The sequence below is a fragment of the Pongo abelii genome, chromosome 6, assembly GCF_028885655.2.
Source record: "Pongo abelii isolate AG06213 chromosome 6, NHGRI_mPonAbe1-v2.0_pri, whole genome shotgun sequence".
Classification (NCBI taxonomy): Eukaryota; Metazoa; Chordata; class Mammalia; order Primates; family Hominidae; genus Pongo; species Pongo abelii.
Genome location: NC_071991.2, coordinates 48,543,664 through 48,565,489, shown reverse-complemented (window position 1 = coordinate 48,565,489; position 21,826 = coordinate 48,543,664). Strand labels below are relative to the sequence as shown.

General features: G+C 39.5%; 1 protein-coding gene across 8 annotated transcripts in view; it reads left to right on the top strand.

Annotated features, from left to right (window-relative positions):
* Window positions 1–21,826, top strand: part of ANLN (anillin, actin binding protein) — a 63,607-nt gene that overhangs the window by 9,806 nt on the left and 31,975 nt on the right. For 2 of the 8 annotated variants that reach the window (XM_063726020.1, XM_024249497.2), the window contains exons 4-12: window positions 6,638–7,023; window positions 8,197–8,422; window positions 10,990–11,180; window positions 11,535–11,642; window positions 16,220–16,346; window positions 17,532–17,642; window positions 19,663–19,886; window positions 20,584–20,729; window positions 21,012–21,159. In XM_063726020.1, coding sequence (XP_063582090.1) covers window positions 6,638–7,023; window positions 8,197–8,422; window positions 10,990–11,180; window positions 11,535–11,642; window positions 16,220–16,346; window positions 17,532–17,642; window positions 19,663–19,886; window positions 20,584–20,729; window positions 21,012–21,159 — 1,667 coding nt within the window. Of the gene's footprint in view, window positions 1–6,637; window positions 7,024–8,196; window positions 8,423–10,989; window positions 11,181–11,534; window positions 11,643–16,219; window positions 16,347–17,531; window positions 17,643–19,662; window positions 19,899–20,583; window positions 20,730–21,011; window positions 21,160–21,826 lie in introns of all 8 variants that reach the window. The other 6 variants (XM_024249498.3, XM_024249496.2, XM_063726022.1 and 3 more) reach the window with 3 other exon arrangements.

Below are 21,826 nucleotides of genomic sequence, written 5' to 3'. Positions count from 1 at the left end.
TAGACTGAAGTAGATCACGATGAGGTTCTTGGACTAGTTCATAGAAACCTGATCTTATAACTGTATTACCTTAATATCTGCAATGAAAAACAGTTGAGAACAAACTATACGTGTTGTTAGCATTGCTGACCCTCAGCTCCATGTTAAAGAAATCTTATTTCATGGATTCAAAAATTAAATAAACTTGAGGGACTAAGGTATGCAATGCTGTTCAGTAGGGGAGAAATAAAATGTCAAAAAACATAAATTGAGCACCTACAAAGTATATTATTACGCACAGTGCTGGAAACAAATGAAGTGGCTTGATCCTTGTCTTTCATGAGCCTATAATCAGGAGGGGAACCTGAGAAGTAAAGCAACAGTTATGCAACAGGGTTATTTATACTATGATCAATTTCACTTATCGCCTGCCTTGTTACAAAAAAAAAAAAGCTTTGAGATGACTTATAAAAATATCTGTATTGAAACAAGAAAAATAAAGAAGTCAAGGTGAAGAGAAAATACGGGAAGGGAAAACAAAGAAGTGAAAAGTAAAGTCATTTTATTAAATGCAGACTGTAAAGTCTTCCTTTTGCTAGTGGCCTATGCGAAGACATGAAACAGTTATCAGTTACATGACTAACAAGCTAAAAGCAGAACCATCTTTGACACTAAGACTTGAGATTTGGCACTAAGAGCTGAGAGAACTTTCTTTCATGTGTCCTTAAATATGACTTTGTGGGAGCCGATAAACCTATAAGGTTTCTTAAGGTAGGCAGATGTCCTGGCTCCAAGCTCAGTAAAACCATTTCTTTTTTCTTTTCTTTTTTTGTTTTTGTTTTTTTTTGAGACAGAGTCTCACTCTGTTACCCAGTCTGGAGTGCAGCGGCACAGTCTTGGCTCACTGCGACTTCTGCCTCTCAGGTTCAAGCGATTCTTGTGCCTCAGCCTCCCAAGTAGCTGGGATGACAGGTGTGTGCCACCACGCCCAGCTAATTTTTTTTGTATTTTTTGGAAGAGATGGAGTTGCACCATGTTGGCCAGGCTGGTGTCGAGCTCCTGACCTCAAGTGATCGCCCACCTTGGCCTCCCAAGTGTTAGGATTACAGTAATGAGCCACCGCATTCAGCAGTAGAAGCATTTCTAAAGTGAGCTAGCACAGTGCAGGTAGACCCCACGGTGCTTGCAGACAGCTCAGTGGCTACTGGGCCTCACCCAAGGAAGCATTCCTTAGGTGGTTCTCAGCCTGGCTGATTGTATCAGAATCACATAGACCATAGGATTGGAATTTCAGAAATGTGGTGGAGCTCCAAGGTGTGCTTTTGTCTTATTTTTTTTTTTTAGAGCTCTTTAGATAATTCTGATACATAGCCAGAATTGAGATCAAGTGATCTGAAGAATGGGGCTGGATGGATGACAGATATTTTAGACTGGATTAAACCAGATGGACTACATATATTTCAGGCAGTCTTCCATACATATCAATTCTTTTAACTGAAATGTTGATAAGAATTAGACAGCAGAGAGTTTAAGATTATGTTTTCTGGCAGTGATGATAATAATCTCAAGAGCAGACAGTATGTAAAATGCTAGGCACTGCAAATATTTTTTATTCTAATATAAATTATTTTATTCTAATGGCGTTTAATTCTTATAATCTTGAGATATATACCATTTTTATCTTCATTTTATAGAAGAAGGAAACTGGGTTCATAGAGGCTAATAAACCTGTCCACGGTTAGCCAGCTCAAATTCAAATCCCAGTGGTTCGACTTTAGAGCTCTTAACTCCTGTGACCTGCCTGATGGTTTTTTTGTTTTGGTTTTTTTGAGACAGAGTCTCACTGTGCTGCCCAGGCTGGAGTGCAGTGGTGCGATCTCGGCTCACTGCAACCTCCGCCTCCCAGGTTCAAGCAGTTCTCCTGCCTCAGCCTCCCGAGTGGCTGGGATTACAGGCACATGCCATCACACCCAGCTAATTTTTGTATTTTTAGTAGAGATGAGGTTTCACCATGTTGTCCAAGCTGGTCTTGAACTCCTGACCTCAGGTGATCCGCCTGCCTCGGCCTCCCAAAGTGCTGGGATTATAGATGTGAGCCACCTCGGCAGGCCACCTGATGTTTTTGGGCACATAGCATAGTCTATGGTGTCAATTAATACCTATTTATTTTAGTAGTGGTGAGGTAAGAGGTAGGACTCGACTCCAGATGTGGGACTTGGACACTGGACAAGATAGAGAAATAACAACAACAAAGAAATAAGAAATTAAAAAAAAATTGAGGACTAGCTAAAACAGGGCCTAGGGGGAAGCAGCTTTCCAGTGACATGCCCACCAGTGTGCCATGTCAATTCATCATTGCCATGGCAACACCCAGGAGTTACCACCCCTTTCCATGGCAATGACCCAGAAGTTACTATCCCTTCCCTAGATATTTCTACATAAGCTGCCCCTTAATGTGCATGCAATTAAGAGTAGGTATAAATATGATTGTAAAACTGCCCTGAACTGTTACTCTCTGCCTACGGGGTAGCCCTGCTCTGCACAGGGAATCAACAGAGCTGTAACATTGCCTCTTCAATAAAGCTGTTTTTTTTTTTTTTGTTTTTTTGTTTTTTTTTTTTGAGGTGGAGTCTTGCTGTGTTGCCCAGGCTGGAGTGCAGTGGCACAATCTTGGCCCACTGCAGTTCTGCCTCCCAGGTTCAAGCAATTCTCCTGCCTCAGCCTCCCGAGTAGCAGGGATTACAGGCGCATGCCACCACACCCAGCTAATTTTTTGTATTTTTAGTAGAGACAAGGTTTCACCATGTTGGCCAGGCTGGTCTCAAACTGCTGACCTCAGGTGATCCACCCGCCTTGGCCTCCCAAAGTGCTGGGATTACAGGTGTGAGCCACCATGTCCTGCCTGCACCTAGATTATAATACTAGCCTTCTAACTGGTCTTCCTGCTTCAAACCTCTGCCCTGTCCAGTCCCTCCTCAATTTTCACACCAGTGTGATTTTTCTAAAACACTTGCCTCCTTCTGCTTTAAACTCTCCCGGGACCTCCCCATCACCTCCCGATTAAATTCCAATCTGGACCTGCTCTTTTTCAAACGTATCTCTCTATTTTGACACATTCAGAATGGAAAAAAAATGTAACTCTTGTTTTTCTACTGCTTGCTTAAAACACCAGAATAGGATCTACTTATACACACACTCTGCTCATGTTACTTACCTCTGCTTTCTATACATTTTTGTTTTTCTGACTAGATTATCTCCATTCTCTGAAGCCAGTTGTCCTTCAGAGTCCAGCTTAAGGAGTCTCCTCCTCCTCCAGAAAAGCCTCCCTGACCACCACCTTCCCTGCAATACCCTTTATATACTTCTGTTATTTTCCCTAGAATAAGCACTGTCCTATCAGCAGATGACAGTTTTATTGTCATATTTTAGGAATGGGCTTAATAAGACCTCTAGCTCTTGTAACTATACTCTGTGGTGCATGCCTGTAATCCCAGCTACTTGGGAGGCTGAGGCAAGAGAATGTCTTGAACCCGGGAGGCGGAGGTTGCAGTGAGCCGAGATAGCGCCATTACATTCCAGCCTGGGCAACAAGAGCGAAACTCTTTCTCAAAAAATAAAATATAATATAATATAATCTAGTTGCAAAGAGTGAAGGCCTGTGGAAATGAAGAGGAGAAGCTGGATTTGAGAGATATAGGAGACAAACTCTAGGACCTAACGACTGGATGGTGGAGGGAGAAGGGAGGAAGAGATCAGATTCCTGGCCTCAGTGACTGGGTAGTTAGTGATGTCTTTTCCTAAGATGAGGAGGAATATGTTTGGGGCAATTTCAACTTCACATATGTTATTTGGGATATCTGTGGGAGAGCCAAATGGAGGTATTTGGTAGTTGCAAGACTGTGAAGGATAAGCCAGGAAGGATAGTAGAGAATGATGTCACAAATAGAAAGGGAGAGAGATATTTTAGAGACGTCAAGAAATACAAAGCCTGCAAAGTGTGTACTGGCATCTAGTGACAATGGCAAAACCAACTTCAGGGCAGTGGTATAGGCAGAAGGTCAGTTGAGTGAGTTAAGTGGTGCATGAATATTGTGCAGGGAAAGAGGGGCGGTAGTTAAAGAGGATGTATATCAATGAGGGATGTTTATTTTTTTTGAGACAGGGCCTTGCCTCGTTGCTCAGGCTGGAGTGCAGTGGTAATGCTCTCAGCTCGCTGCAACCTCCTCCACCTCCCAGGCTCTAGCGATCCTCCCACCTCAGTGTCCCGAGTAGCTGGTACTATAGGTGCATCACCAAACCCAGCTAAGTTTTGCATTTTTTGTAGATTTTGCATTTTTTGTAGGTTTTGCCATGTTGCCCAGGCTGGTCTTGAAGTCCTGAGCTCAAGGAATCCACCCGCCTTGGCCTCCCAAAGTGGTGGGATTACAGGCATGAGCCCACCGCTCCTTGCCGGGATGTTTGTTTATTTATGAGAGGGAGTCTTGCTCTGTCACTGAGGCTGGAGTGCAGTGGCACGATCTCGGCTCACTGCAACCTCCGCCTCCTGGGTTCAAGCAATTCCCCTGCCTCAGCCTCCCGAATAGCTGAGTTTACAGGCGCCCATCACCCTGCCCGGCTAATCTTTGTATTTTAGTAGAGACGGGGTTTCACCATGTCAGTTAGGTTGGTCTCGAACTCCTGACCTCAAATGATCTGCCTGCCTCGGCCTCCCAAAGTGCTGGGATTACAGGCACGGGCTCTTCGCACCTTGCCGGTACGTTTATTTCTAAGGTGAGAGAGACTTGAGCATCCAGTAGTCTCCCCACTTATCTGCTGGGTATATGTTGCACGACCACCAGTGGATGTCTGAAACCTCAGACAGTACCGAACCTGATTGCCATCATTCACATCATCTTTCTGTGCATCTTCTACCTGGAAATGCAATGCCCTTTCCATCTTAACTAAGCACTTACACACACCGTGGCCATAACTTTCATAGTTTGAGGTACGACAGCAAAACTCCATGAATTTCTTTTATCTTCCTCACAATTTCATGGAAGAAGATTCATTTTTACCATAGATCTTAGCAACCTCAGCATATTATTTTCTTTCCTCATTAAGTTGAGAACTTTCACCTTTTGACTTCAAGAAAGCACTTTATGGCTTCTCTTAGGCATATCTGAATTGCCAGCATCACTGCTACTGCTCTTGTGCTTTGGGGACATCATTAGGGCAAATAAAGGCTACTTGAACACAAGCACTGCATACTCCAGTAGTCGATCTGATAACCAGGACGGCTATAAAGTGATTATGGGGCGGGTGGCATATACAGCGTGGATATGCTGGATAAAGGATTCATACCCTGGTCAGATGGTGCAAGATTCATAATGCTACTCAGAACAGTGTGCAGTTTAAAACTTATGAATTGTTTATTTCTGGAATTTTCCATGTAATATTTTTAGACAACAGTTGACTGCTGGTAAGGAAACTGGGAAAGTGAAACTGAAGATAAGGCGTGGGCTACTGTATGGTCATATACCACATATTGACGTTTTGATCAGTGGTGGACTGCATATACAATGGTAGTCTCATTATAATGTACTTTTACTGTACTTTTTCTATATTTAGATGTTTGCTTACCATTGTGTAACAGTTGCCTGCAATATTCAGTAGAGTAACATGCTGTACAGGTTTTTAGCCTAGGAGCAATAGGTTTTACCACATATCCTAACTATATAGTAGGCTACACCATTTTTATGGAAGTGTGCTCTGTGATGTACAGATGTACACATAACAAAATCACCTCATGATGCATTTCTCAGAATGTATCCCCATTGTTAAACAACTCATGACTGTGTTTATGTGCAGAGAAGAGTTTGTAGAGGAGAGGGCTTATTTCGAGCAAGATCCCTGAGAAGGTTTTGGAGGGGCAGAATTGAAAATTCAGCCGAAGTAGAAGCTTTGGACAGGAGGGATTCCTCTTTCCTTGATTGAATTTGTGGAGTAGGAAGTGCTATGAACCTTGGCTTCCCTATATACATGCTCTAGGGAAGGCCTAGAATCTTTGTCAGTTAAATATCACTATTTGGGATTTCTCTCCAAATGAAGTAACTATGCAGAAAAACATTTGGTTGTTTTTGATTTGGTCGAACCCTGTGCTATACAATACAGAAGACACTAGCCATATGTGGATGTTTACGTTAATTAAAATGAAATAAAATGTAGTTTATCAGCTGCTCTAGCCACATTTCAAGTGCTCATTAGTCACAAGTGGCTAATGGTTACTGTATTGAACAATCAAACATTCTGTTGTACAGTAATGGTCTAATCCATTTTTAAAACAAAAAGTTTCTGTGAGATACATAATCTTAAATTGTGCAATGTTATATATAACACCATGAATTCATTCTAAAAATATAACCTATCTTATTCATGATCCATTGAAAAATGGGAAAAATAGGTCTCATAGTTTTTTTTTTAATTTCGGATTTAATATCATTTGATTTAAAAAGATATTGTCAAATTTAAATAACTTGGAAGTTTCATGCATGCTAGAACTTTTCACTGGTTCTTAAACCTATTAATCTCATTTAAAAATTCTGCATAGAGTGATGCTGGTATTATACGTAAGCATTACTCTTAAACATGGTCTTTAACTCTTTTCTGAAAACATTTTCAGATGATATTCCTGAAAGCTCACTCTTCTCACCAATGCCATCAGAGGAAAAGGCTGCTTCCCCTCCCAAACCTCTGCTTTCAAATGCCTCAGCAACTCCAGTTGGGAGAAGGGGCCGTCTGGCCAACCTTGCTGCAACTATTTGCTCCTGGGAAGATGATGTAAATCACTCATTTGCAAAACAAAACAGTGTACAAGAACAGCCTGGTACCACTTGTTTATCCAAATTTTCCTCTGCAAGTGGAGCATCTGCTAGGATCAATAGCAGCAGTGTTAAGCAGGAAGCTACATTCTGTTCCCAAAGGGATGGTGATGCCTCTTTGAATAAAGCCCCATCCTCAAGTGCTGATGATGCGTCTTTGGTTAATGCCTCAATTTCCAGCTCTGTGGTAAGTCAATATCATTTTGGTCTTTGGAAGCCTTTTCTTTTTTTGTTATGAGTGGTATAATACATCTGTGTGTATGTGCAGGTGGATGGGTGGATATATGTTTTATAATAGATGCATAGTGAGTTTATATGTATTTGTAAGATATCAGTTTCTTAGAAAGTGAAAATCGTTAAGTTGGGTACCCATCCCAAGATCAATTAGCAGTTGACAGCTGAAGTTATACTAATGTGATGCAAATCCAGAGTCTATAATGGAATGATAGAGCCTCTTCTTAGTCATTAAGGAGAGCACTGAAAATTAAGTCCTCTGTTATAATGCTTTAAATATATATATGAGAAATTTATATAAATTTATCAAATTTTTCTGAAAAGATACATAACAAAATAGTAGCTAGTAACTATAGTTGCCTCCAGGAAGGCAAATTGCCAAACAGGGTATGATACTTTCACTGTATATCCTTTTGAAATGTTTGAAACTTTTACTTTGTGCATGTGTTACCTCAACAGTTTTCAAAAAACAATCTTAAATAAAAAGGAAAAATAATTTTGTGTTTCTGACCATTGTCTTTTAGTGTAGAGCTAGGCTTTAGAATTAGACATGCATTGAATCCGAGCTCTACCACATAATTAGAAGTGTGGCTTTGGACAAGGTGTTTAATATTGCAGGGCTTTATTTTTCTATATGTAAAATAGGAAAAAAAGGTTATTTGGAGGGCTGAATAAGAGTCATAAAGCACTTAGTATAGTACCTGGCTATGAATAAGTACTTAATTTATTAACTATGAAGTACATGATACTATTTTGTTAAATTTTTATTGACTTAATTAAAATGTAATTTGGTCTAATATGGTTAAAAATTTGATAACGGTACTAGTGCAATAATATGAATAAAACTTTTTTTTAAATAAAGAGTGATCATACTGCTAATACTTCATTACCCATGAGTATATTATGCAGACTAACCCACATATTATGAGTTAAATCATAGCATTTTTTAAGTTGTTTTTTTTTCCCAAATCTTTCAAATTTGTTTGATCTATTAGAGAGCAAAATCATTTCATTTTCATAAATCTTACATAAAGGCTATCAAGTAAATAGGACTTGAATTGTTTTGTTATAGGACTATTTTTAGATATTGTGAATGTTGTTTACCCTAAGTGTTTTCATGTTTCAGAAAGCTGCTTCTTCTCCAGTGAAATCTACTACATCTATCACTGATGCTAAAAGTTGTGAGGGACAAAATCCTGAGCTACTTCCAAAAACTCCTATTAGTCCTCTGAAAACGGGGGTATCGAAACCAATTGTGAAGTCAACTTTATCCCAGACAGTTCCATCCAAGGGAGAATTAAGTAGAGAAATTTGTCTGCAATCTCAATCTAAAGACAAATCTACGACACCAGGTTACGTATTTATAAAAAATTTAGTTATTGCTGACTATATTCAGGATATCTATTCTCAGCATTTTAAATATCCAATTGTGAATGGTACAGCAGTGGTTTGCCAGGGCCAATGCCTGAATGTTCCAAATGAGACCTCAGCTTTAGTTGGTTCAATGAATATTTATTAATGTAGACTAGCCTATTTACTGGTCAAAGGACTTAATATGTTACATTTTAACAGTTTAAACATGCTTTTTCCAGGATGATCATGCTAGATTTTTTTTTCTATATTTTTTTATTCAGACAAAGCATATTTAACTGGAAATCACATTTTAGGGGCATAATGGAGAAACATTCTTGTAGCCAAGTGTGCAGAGCAGTGCTTCTCAATCTTGAGTATGAAGGCACCTCTAATAGCAGAGATAAGTGAATGTGCATGCAAATGACTCCACTTCTAATTTTATTTATTTACTAAATTGATAAGTGATAGAAATTTTTGAAAAAATTGCTGTTTATTGGTAAGTAATAGATGTATATATTTTGAGAGTACATTTGATAACTTAATACATTCATATAATTCGTAAAGATCAAATTAGTGTAACGAGGATATCCATCACCTTAAATACTTGTCTTTATGCTAGAAACATTTGAATTCTTCTCTTGTAGCTATTTTGAAGTTTACAATAGATTATTGTAAACTATAGTCACCCTACTGATCTATCAAACACTGGGTCTTTTTTCTTCTGCCAAACTGTATATTTGTACTCATTAATCAACCTCTCTTCATCCCCCAGTTACATTTATCTGTGTGTATATTGTGTGTGAGCATTTACATATAGAACAAAATTTCTTACCATAGTAAACTGATACTCCAGGAAATGCCATATTTATCTTGTGGTGATTTATACCTTCTGGCACACTTCCACGTACTGTTAATTGAGAAACACAGGACTAAAATATATGGTAATCGAGTTTATTCTGAACTGTCTTCATTTTCATTGGAAAGACTTTTAATTCTAAGGTTTAACTTTTTGAAAATATAACCTCTGCAGAAACTATAGTTCATCGTAAAGGGTCAGTAAACAGAAATGAGAGTGGGGAAGCGGTTATGGGGTAGGTAGAATCGGCAATTTCCAGTTGAGCCAGAATGAGAATTGGAAACAATAGCAAGATCCCCAGATGGAATAGGACTAGTTAGTCCCAATTTTCTAAAGACTTAAGCTTAGATAAGAAGCATTCTTTTTAATTGTTCTTGGCTACTGGATATACCCAGAATCACATTTCCAGGGTTTCAGAGATATTTATTTTAGATACTTCATTGTATTCTTAATGGACTCTAGTTTGGAATATGGCCTGAAGTAGTAATAAGTGATAGGTGAAGTCCTCAAATTATGGCCATGGCTTAAATTCTGCCCTTTGCTTGTTTTTGCAAATAAAGTTTTATTGGAGCACAGCCACACCCATTTACTTACATATTGTCTGTGGTTGCTTTCATTCTGTAATGCAGAGCAGAATAGTTGTGACAGAGGCCATATGGCCCACAGAGCTCAAAATATTTAGTGCCTGGCCCTTTACAGGAAAATATATGCTAATCTTTGATATAGATAAGCCTATTTTTTTAATAATACAACCTTAGAATCCTCTTAATGGGAGTGATATAGGCCCCATTTGCCCTACTTTAAATTTACTTCATACTATTTCAATGAGTGCTGTGGGGTGTTTTGTTTTGTTTTGTTTTGCTGTTTTTTGTTTTTGAGACAGGGTCTCACTTTGTCACCCAGGATGGAGTGCAGTGAGTGGCATCATCTCAGCTCACTGCAGCCTCAACCTCCCAGATTCAAGAGATCCTCCTGCCTCAGCCCACCAAGTAGCTGGGACTATAGGCGTGCCACTACAAGTGGCTAATTGTAGTATTTTTTATAGAGATGGGGTTCCTCCATGTTGCCCGGGCTGGTCTCGAACTCCTGAGCTCAAGAGATCCACCCGCCTCGGCCACCCAGAATACTAGGGTTACAGGTGTGAGCCACTGCGCCCAGCTGAATACTATTTTAAGACACTGTAAAGTCAAGGTGTCCTTTTGATAAAATGAATAATCCCTAATTTCCCTTCTGAAGGAGAGAAAGGCAAAATTCCTTTATTTTCACGTTAGGCTTCCTAAAAGCAGGATAAAATAAATTGACTGTAGAAATGTAAGTTGTTGGAAGTTACCATGGCCAGCACACTTGGTGATGAAGGTAGATTTATTAATATACATACAGTCAATTTCTAATTATTTAAATTCTAGTTGTTCAGTTTGAGAGTTATCTAAGCCCTACTGCCCTCTCCTCATTCTACCTTTTCAAAATTTATTTTTAAAAAAAATAACTAAATTCTATGAGTAGGTTTTAGGGCATGTACTTAAATAGAAATAGAATAGTAAAGTAAACTTTTTAAAATTTTGAAGTATTTTTATAGTTTACTTTGTGAATGAATATTCCTGATAGAATCAAAGCATTTTGAAGCTGTAATGTAGTTTAGAACTTTTTCCATAGAAATCATAATAATTTTTTATTTTGAATAGCCTCCAAAAATGTGTGTGTTTTCTGTAGGAGGAACAGGAATTAAGCCTTTCTTGGAACGCTTTGGAGACCGTTGTCAAGAACATAGCAAAGAAAGTCCAGCTCGTAGCACACCCCACAGAACCCCCATTATTACTCCAAATACAAAGGCCATCCAAGAAAGATTATTCAAGCAAGACACATCTTCATCTACTACCCATTTAGCACAACAGCTCAAGCAGGTATGGTGTACTGCATTTAACATTATTCATCACATGGTCTCTGCATAGAACCTAGAAATCAAAATGGGTTCTGATGCCAATGTTTTTGACTGAGATAAGTAGCATCTTGATTTTCTGTATCACTAATTTCAGACAAGATTGGGCACATTCAGGGTGGTATGGCCATAGACGGTATCACTCATCTCAAATTAGAAATATTGTCCTGAATTCCATGTGTATTATGAACTTTTTAAACTGCAAACTGTTTAAACTTTTTAAACAGTTTAAAACTGAAAACAAGGAAAATTTTAGTAGTGTTTGGATGTTAAACATGCTACCGGCTCTTGTGTAAAATACAGCTTTTGATGGGTTTAGGAACGTCAAAAAGAACTAGCATGTCTTCGTGGCCGATTTGACAAGGGCAATATATGGAGTGCAGAAAAAGGCGGAAACTCAAAAAGCAAACAACTAGAAACCAAACAGGTAATGTAAACAAGAAATATAAAAGCGAACTTGGTCCCCAAATGGTTGGGATCTAATTTGTAGTTCTGTATTGGCAAATAATTCTTTACACATTTTTCTTTTCCAATTAACTCTGTCACTTTTCGTTTATAAATCCCTTAAATGTGTGTACCGACTCTTGCTTTTCTTGTGATATTTTTCCATTTCAGTGGAACTCTTCACCATATTCACTGATGAATTTTAATCAAATTTTACAAAATCAAATTTTACAAAAATTATTTTCATCATTCATTTAATTTCAGAGTCTACTTAATATTCCACTTAGATGGTGGTTCTAAAATATTTTGAGAATCTACTTTTCTCATTGATGACTGTATACCTTTCCTCAGACACCATGTCTTTACACTATCTGGGATCCTTTCAGTCACCACATACCTCCCAGATTGCTCTTTATTCCGGTCAAAGTTTGTTAATCAGCCTTCAACAAAATCTCTACAATGTAAGCTGTGTTCTGTTTCATTTACATGTCTACAAAGTACTGTGTTAGGATATGTTTTTAACCTAATAGAATTATATTTACAGTGGGGACTAATAGAAAGTAAAATAACAGTAAATTTAACCAGTATTCTTTGAGAAAGATCTACTTGATTGTTTTTTATCAGTTCACTTGCTTAACAAATCACATTTCCCAGAATTCTGATCTCAACCTTTTTTTCTCGGTTGCTCTGGAACATCTCTTCCCTGTCTACATACCTAGATTCCGATAAGCACTGAAATGCTGATGATGCTCAGCTCCGTTGTGCTGATATCTCTCCTGAGCTCTAGGTGTGGTTGGCTAGCAAAGCCTGCTGTGCTTTGCTGTAGTATCTTCCCCTGTAGTCTCTGTCTTCTCTTGTTGGTTTACTCTATACCTCATCATCTAAAACAATCTGGAAGTTCTTCCTTGACTTCTTCCTCTTGTTTACTGTGTCTTCCCATCTGCTTGCCCCAGCACACATACGCATAAACCCACACGTGCAGTGATAAGTTTTCTAAATCTGTCACCCACCTGCTTCGTCTTCCATATTTTCCTCTGCTATTACCGAAGTTACTGCCATAGCTTTGTACTGAACATCCTGCTTCTAGTCTCGCTACTCTCCAATCCACCTTACCAGTTGCTGCCAGAGAAATATATATATATATATTTTTTTTGACATGGAATTTCACTCTTATTGCCCAGGCTGGAGTGCAGTGGCATGATCTTGGCTTACTGCAACCTCCGCCTCCCGGCTTCAAGCGATTCTCCTGCCTCAGCCTCCTAAGTAGCTGGGATTACAGGCATGCGCCACCACGCCTGGCTAATTTTGTATTTTTAGTAGAGATGGAATGTCTCCATGTTGGTTAGGCTGGTCTGGAACTCCTGACCTCAGGTGATCTGCCCGCCTCAGCCTCTCAAAGTGCTGGGATTACAGGTGTGAGCCACCGCACCCGGCCGAGAAATATTTTTAAAAGACGCATATTCATGTATTCACTTGCTTAAAATCTTGGAGTGCTCCTCATAGTCATCATCAGAAAAACATGCGTAAACTGCTTGGCTTGACATATAGAATGATTCCTCACCTGGCTCCTCCCCACTGCTCCTCCACAGGTATGCTTCAGTCCTGCCATGCAGGCTATTTGCAGTTTCTCAAATATACCCACGTTTTTGTATCTCTCTGCCTTTGCCTTCTGTTCTCTGCCAGGAATATTTCCCTGGTGAACTCCTACTTCATTAAGAATAGGTCAAACTTTAATCCCCTCTAGGAATTCTTCCTTTTCTCAAAGGGTCCCACTTTTTTTCACCCATGTCATCCTGTGTATACCTCAACTAGAATATTTATCTTCCTGTGAATGTTGTAAGTTTGCATTCCACCACTGCCTATGGGAGTCTTCTCCACCTCTGTGTTCTCAGTGCCTGGCTCAGACTAGGGGCTCAACAAACTTGTATTTGAAGGATGGAAGAAATGCGCTTGCTGATCCTTCCCATCAGCATATAACAAACTATTATCTGCCATCTGAAAAAAAAAAAACAAACAACTCTCACGACCCATTCCCCTCCTTTTCTTTGCCTCCATGTCATGCAGACTCTTCTACAAGTTATTCCTACTTGCTGCTTTCAGGTTTCCCCCTTCTCTTTAGAATTCTCTCTGCTTAAGCTTTGCCACCACTCCTTCCACAACTCAGTATCCTTATCACGTTTGTCAGTGATCTTCACCTACTAATCAATTTTCAGTTGATTAGTAGCATTTGACATTGTCAATCACTCTTCTATTGGGAGCGCCTTCTTTACTTGGTTGCCAGTGTATCATATTCTCATGGCTTTCCGCCGGTGTCTCTAGAAAGTATAGAGCAGGGTTCTTAAACTATTTTGTACTAAATAATTCCCAATAAACCTGTGAAATTCCTCCCAGAAAGTTGCACATATGCATGTAAACAAAAGTCTGAACACAGTAACAGTGCAGAGCACTCATCTGTGGTCTCCACTGACTAAGCGGCCAAAGAGCTAGGTGGAAAATGCAGTTGAAGGCAGTGTTTTTAAAGTCAAGGGGCTCGGCGCGGTGGCTCCTGCCTGTAATCCCAGCACTTTAGGAGACTGAGGCAGGTGGATCACTTGAAGTCAGGAGTTTGAGACCAACCTGGCCAACATGGTGAAACCCCATCTCTACTAAAAATACAAAAAAAATTAGCCAGGCCTGGTGGCGGGTGCCTGTAATCTCAGCTACTCAGGAGGCTGAGGCGGGAGAATCCCTTGAACCTGGGAGTCGGAGGTTGCAGTGAGCCGAGATCGCACCACTGCACTCCAGTCTGGGCAACAGAGTGAGACTCCGTCTCAAAAAAAAAAAAGGAAATAAAGTCAAGGGAAGAAAGAAAACTTTTGAGAAGGAAGGCATGGTTGGTATTGTTACGTTTCAAATGTGGGTTGAGGCAAATCTACTGGGTTTTGAAGTAAGAAGTTTGCTGTAACGTGGCAAGAGCAGTGTTAGTGAAGAGGTGAAGGTGGCGTGCAGGTGGTGCTGGGTCGAGGAGGGAATGGGCATGAGGAGCAGAGCCAGTGAGTGCAGGCATTTCTTAAAAGTTTGGTCCTAATGGAGGTGATAAAGGAGGTAGTGGCTGGAGGAGATGAAGAAAAGTATGATTTGTATGTGTTTTGTCCTTTCTGAGACCTAAGTCAATTTGTGTGATGGGATAAGGGGTGATAATTGATGGGATGAGGTGAGAATGGATGAATTCAGCACAGTGAAGGGAACAGAACTGATAAGGACAATCTCCTGTGTGACAAAAAGGAAGGAGGAAAGTAGCATGTAGGGGTGATGGTAGTCTTAGAGTTAGGATAGCAAAAACTGATGGACTTTCTGCTGAAAGCTCCTGTTTTATTCATCCTTAGGAAAGGGAAGGTGACAGGGGAAATGCTGTCTGGAGGAAAGAAGAGAGAGCTGACTCAGACACAGGAAGAATAGGGGGTAGTGTTGAGGCTTAGATGAGATATGAGACCATAGATTTCATAGTGGAACCATTTGATCGTTTACTTTGCTTTTTGTGTTTTTAAAAAATTTTAATGTATTTTTTAATTCACTCATCTGCATGCTAATTACATTGTTTTTACACATCCAAAGCTGCTTCTAACTTGAGAGACAATAAAGTCTGGAACTAGACCTGGAACAAGAGTACCTGGGTTTGTATACTGGCTCTGCCAGTCACTAACTGTGTGCAAGATACTTAACTTTTTTGTGTCTCAGTTCTCTCATCTGTAAAATGGAGATACTAGTACCTAACATAGAGGGTTATTGAGAAGATTAGGTGAGGCAATAGATACAAGGTGCTTAGAAAGGTGGCTGGCACATATTGAGCTCTGTATAAGTATTAGCTGCCTTTATTTTACTCTTATTTGATTATTCCTACTATGACTTCATTCATAAAGTCTTCTTTTATTTCTTTGCTGAAATAATCTGTACAACAATATAAAATCTTTAAGCATACAAAATAGTGAATGTTCCTCTTAAATAACCTTGCTAATGAATAAAAAGACTCAGACGAGGGAATGTTTTCTTCTCTTCTTTCCTTACCTTCTGATCTGTTTTTGTCCTTGTTTTCTCTTGCTCTTGCCCTCCGGGTAACTGATAATTAAATGGAATCCTGATGTGTAGGAGCTGTCACCAGATGTTATAGGTGTGGGTTGAGATAAGTGACATAGGGGTGGGTGTTTTTCCCTTTGTGTGGCTTTCACTTTTTTTTTTATTGTTGTTTTATTTTATTTTATTTTACCAAATACCCAGACTTCAAGGAGAGGCTTTCACTTTGATTGGCTTATCTAAAACTGAGCCCTGATATGAATTTTCATTCTTTCTTGCCACCTCCTCTCCAAAAAAATTTTTACATACTGAGAATTACCAAGAATGTGAACTAGCACTGAGGGTTTGTTGTGTTCTGAACAAGGCTGGGCCTATTCACATACACTGTCTCTTTGGTTCTAAGGAAACTTATACAGAATAATATTTAATAATAATCTTGTTTCATTTAATAACATAGATAAAATATATAGTTTTGAGAAATAAAATTTACTTTTCATTTGCTTTTTGCAGGAAACTCACTGTTGGAGCACTCCCCTCAAAAAACACCAAGGTGTTTCAAAAACTCAGTCACTTCCAGTAACAGAAAAGGTGACAGAAAACCAGATACCAGCCAAAAATTCTAGTACAGAACCTACAGGTCAGTGTTTCCAGATTGTTCATGGTTAGTATGTAGAAACTCAAATGATTTTTGTGTGTTGATTTTGTATTCTGTAACTTTGCTGGATTTGTTTGTTCTAACGTTTTTTGGGGGGAATCTTTAGGATTTTCTTTCTTTTTTCATTTTTCTTTGAGATGGCGTCTTGCCCTGTTGCCCACGCTGGAGGGCAATGGTGTGATCTCTTGGCTCACTGCAACCCTCGCCTCCCGGGTTCAAATGATTCTCCTGCCTCAGCCTCCCGAGTAGCTGGGATTACAGGCGCCTGCCACCACCCCAGCTAATTTTTGTATTTTTAGTAAAGATGGAGTTTCACCATGTTGGCCAGGCTATTCTCAAACTCGTGATCTGCTTGCCTTGGCCTCCCAAAGTACTGGGATTACGGGGGTCAGCCACTGCGCCCAGCCCAGGGTTTTCTACATGTAAGATCCTGGGATCTGTGAATAGAGATAATTTTACTCCTTCTTTTCTAATTCAGGTGCCTTTTATTTTCTTGCATAATTGCTCTGGCTAGGACTTTTAATGCTGTGTTGAATAGAAGTCATTAAAACAGGCGTCTTTGTCTTGTTCCTCATCTTAAAGGAAAAGCTTTTAATTCTTCACTGTTGAGTGTAATGTTAGCTGAGGGCTTTTCATATATGGCCTTTGTTACGTTGTGTACCTTCCTTCTATTCCTAGTTTTTGAGTAATTTTATTGGCACTTTGTTTTTAAAGTAAAAAACAAACTGCAGAGTAGTGGTATGTATGGTATGATCACAAAACAAAACAAAATGATATGTAAATATGCACACCTTGGGGGAAACTGGAAAAACAAACAATAACCTGGTAATATTACTGTCCCATTTCTCTCTCGGTGGGGGAAAAGTTAACGCATTTATGCCTAGTGTTCCATTATTGGAACGCTAAGCTTATGGGAGTTACTTATGTCCTCCTGCTCAAGGTTGTCGCCAAGGTCTGCTTTTTCACAAAAAAAATTTGCAATCTCCAGCATAAATGGGTTAAGAGAGGGCAGGTGTTCAGGGAGGGGTGTTTCTATACATTTCTGGGTTTGGATATTTTAAAACGAATACATAGTTTTATAATCAGAAAAAAAACACACGAGATTCCATAATTAGAAAATTATAGGTTCTTATTTATATTAATATGGTCTTTCTTAAACATTTTTAGGTTCCACTGAATGCGAAATGACGAAATCTAGCCCTTTGAAAATAACATTGTTTTTAGAAGAGGACAAATCCTTAAAAGTAACATCAGACCCAAAGGTTGAGCAGAAAATTGGTTGGTTTTTATTCTTTATTTATTATTAACTTTGCACATACTGTAGGAAATAATATATTGATAGAAGCACATATTCAAATTGAGAGTATCTCTGTTTTTTTAATTAAATCAGAATACACTGTAGCTTCTACCAAGATGTGGTACTGTTAACAGTTACTGCCAGCTCACAGGCACCTGTGAAAGTGTGGTTAAGACCCTCACTGACTTTCACAGGGGTAGGAAAGTTTGCTGCCCTCCCACGCTCTGTACTGGTAGAGGGGTGTTTCAGGGAAAAACTCTCTGGGACCGTGTTTTCCTCTGTTTTCATACCACCACAACAATCATCAGCACAGAAGACTTTTGTGACCAGTTCAATTCAATTCAATTCTGACACTAGCTACATGGAAGTAGTGTCAGATCCCACAGGTTGGGGACTCAGTCCCCAAGACTGCCTCCTCTCCTTCAGATACCAGTTGCAAGTCCAGGCGTCTCAAACTTCCGTTTTTTTTTGAGACAGTCTCTCTCTGTCGCCCACACTAGAGTGCAGTGGCACGATCTTGGCTCACTGCAACCTCCACCTCCCAGGTTCAAGCGATTCTTCTGCCTCAGCCTCCTGAGTAGCTGGGACAACAGGCGCGTGCCCCTACACCCAGCTAATTTTTGTATTTTTAGTAGAGAGGGGGTTTCACCATATTGGCTAGGCTGGTCTGGAACTCCTGACCTCGTGATCCACCTGCCTTGGCCTCCCAAAGTGCTGGGATTACAGGCGTGAGCCACCGCACCTGGCCCAGGCCTCTCAAACTTCTAACTGACCAGCTTCAAGCTGAGGTTTCTGTGACCCCCTCTTTAGCTTTGATTAATTGGCTCACAGAACTCTGGGAAATACTTATGTTTACTGCTTTATTATAAAGGATATGGGTGAGGTATAGGGAAAGGGGCATGGAGCTTCCATTGCCTTCCCTGGGGCGCCACCCTCCAGGAACCTCCACGTGTTCAGTTATCCAGAAGCTCCCTGAACCCAGTTCTCTTGGGTTTCAGTGGAAGCTTCATAAAGTCAGCATTCCCTCCCCCAGGGTATGAGGCTGGATCCTCTCTGGTGAGGGGTGAGGTGGGTGTGGGGGTCGTCTTAAGAACCACAATGAGAAAGATAGGAGAAGATTAGAGTCCTGCTGTGGGGCAGGTGAAAGGAGGGCAGGAGAGTTCTGTTTCCTGTGAGGCCTAACGCACCCAACATTATAATGAAAGACAGTAACTAGGGATACAGCAGTTATGAGCTAGGAACTGTGGACGAAAACCAGTATATATCATAATACCACAAGGTGTTAGCAGCCCCTGAAGATTATTATCGAACCCTGCCTTAAGTGACATTAATATTTTCCTATTATTGACTGCTGTGTGAAAGGGTAGCTCTCAACAATAGAAAAAGTCATTTGAGAGAATATTTTTTGAAAGTCTGAAGTCTTTGGCTATTATTCTACATTTGAGTTCTTAATGCTCTTACTTAAACCCAAGGTATTGAATCAGTTTTGATAGACCCAATATTCATTTTTCTTTTTCTTTTTTTTTTGTCTCAGACAGAGTTTCGCTCTTGTCCCTCAGGCTAGAGTGCAATGGCACAATCTGGGCTCACTGCAACCTCTGCCTCCTGGGTTCAAGTGATTCTCCTGCCTCAGCCTCCTGAGTAGCTGGGATTACAGGCACCTATCACCACACCTGGCTAATTTTTTTTGTATTTTTAGTAGAGACTGGGTTTCGCCATGTTGGCCAGACTTGTCTTGAACTCCTGACCTCAGTTGATCTGCCCGCCTTCGCCTCCCAAAGTGCTGGGTTTACCAATATTCATTTCTTAGAAAGTTATTGAAGCTGAAGATTATCTTGGTTTCATTTATTAGTAGTATTTTCTTATTTTTCTTTTTAGGAGGTGCTTTTTTTTAAGGCATTTTTCCTATTTAGTAAGAATATGAATATTAAATTTTCTTTGTTATGCCTTTAATTCTTAAATATCTGAGTCACAGTATCCACCTATTGAAATATTTTTCAGAAGTGGTACGTGAAATTGAGATGAGTGTGGGTGATGATGATATCAATAGTTCGAAAGTAATTAACGACCTCTTCAGTGATGTCCTAGAGGAAGGTGAACTAGATATGGAGAAGAGCCAAGAGGAGATGGATCAAGCATTAGCAGAAAGCAGCGAAGAACAGGAAGATGCACTGAATATCTCCTCAATGTCTTTACTTGCACCATTGGCACAAACAGTTGGTGTGGTAAGTCCAGAGGTAAGAAAAGGCTAACTAAACAGGCCCAGGACATAAGTAAACTAAGTAGTATTCGTATCTCCCCTTTCTTTTGTTGACAGATGGGCATTTGGCTCTGTAGCCAAGGGAATTTTGCAGACCTGTTGTCTGTTCTCTTAAAAGAAACCTTAAAACTCTTGAGTGGTTTCCTTTTGACCTTAGATGAAATCCAAAGAGTAACATGGCTTAAAAGGCCAGGCATTTGGGCTCAGCTTTTGGCTCTGCCATTTACTGTTTATTGATCAGGTTATTTAAGCTCTCTATGCCACCATTTCCTTTTCTGTTAAACGAGGTTATTAATAATACCTATATAGTGGAGTTGATGTGAACATTGTTGTATTAGTATATCGGTAATTAGCTCCAAACACATGTAACTAACATTTAGTTACAGCTAACTGCTGTTATTAGCTTTCACCCTCAATTGAATAACTGCAGCTCTGGGGATTGATTCAACTAGAATTTTTTTTTTAAAGTATAAGTTTCAGCTGTCTTTGTAGTTTTATTTATTCTTTTATGTGTTAGGAACTTAGTTTGCTTTGTTTTTATGATGAATCAATCAGCTTACTGGATTTTTTTCTTAATATTAATGGAGAATTCATTGATTTTCACAGAATAAAATGAATTATCATTTAGGATCAATGTTAATATCTGATGTGTTTTCCCACAGAGTTTAGTGTCCACACCTAGACTGGAATTGAAAGACACCAGCAGAAGTGATGAAAGTCCAAAACCAGGAAAATTTCAAAGAACTCGTGTCCCTCGAGCTGAATCTGGTGATAGTCTTGGTTCTGAAGATCGTGATCTTCTTTACAGGTAAGAACATTTCTGGAAGGCATTCGCTCACTAAGGGTCATGGTTTAGATTGACATAAGTCGTGTTATAATTTGTAATTATAATGTTATTAATAACTCATCTGTATAAAAGTTTGGAATAACTTTTGTTAGCCTCTCTTTCACCAAATGAGAGTTCCATTCTTTTGTGAAATGTTCTGCTGACATGTTCAATATCAGTGTCAAATTCTGCTGATATGTTCAATAAAGGATAGTGCTCAGTGTGTTGCTGGATTTCTAATAGAGTGTAACTTACCTCCTGAAGCATTGATGCATATAGATCTCAAAGATTCAAAGAAACAGAACGTCCGTCAATAAAGCAGGTGATTGTTCGGAAGGAAGATGTTACTTCAAAACTGGATGAAAAAAATAATGCCTTTCCTTGTCAAGTTAATATCAAACAGAAAATGCAGGTATGTACTTTTGTGGAAAGGGGCTTTGGAATGTTTCTTGCACTAGGCTGTGAGCTCTGTGAGGACAAGGGCCCAGCCTTACTTATCTCTGAACCCTGAGTGGCCAGAATAGTGTCTGCTGCGTAGAAGCTCAGTAAATCACATTTGAATTCAGTTTATTTTTGGAAAGGTACTCTTTTTGAAAAGTTGGAAACTTGTTTGATATTGCTGAAATATGTATTTTTAAACAAGTTTTTCATAAATATCCTTAAAGTATAACTATTAATTGGATAATGATGTAATGGGAAATTTGTTATGCTCTTCAAGGTTTTTTCATGCTAAGGAAGCTTTTTTTTTTTTTTTTTTTTTTGAGACAGCATTTTGCTCTTTGTTGCCCAAGTTGGATTGTAATGGCGTAATCTTGGCTGACTGCAACCTCTGCCTCCTGGGTTCAAGCAATTCTCCTGCCTCAGCCTCCCAAGTAGCTGGGATTACAGGCGTGCACCACCACACCCAGCTAATTTTTATATTTTTAGTAGAGATGTGGTTTCACTATGTTGGTCAGGCTAGTCTCAAACTCTTGAACTCAGGTGATCCACCCACCTCAGCCTCCCAAAGTGCTAGGATTACAGGCATGAGCCACCATGCCTGGCTTTTAAAAAAATTTTAATTATAAAAAAAAATAGAG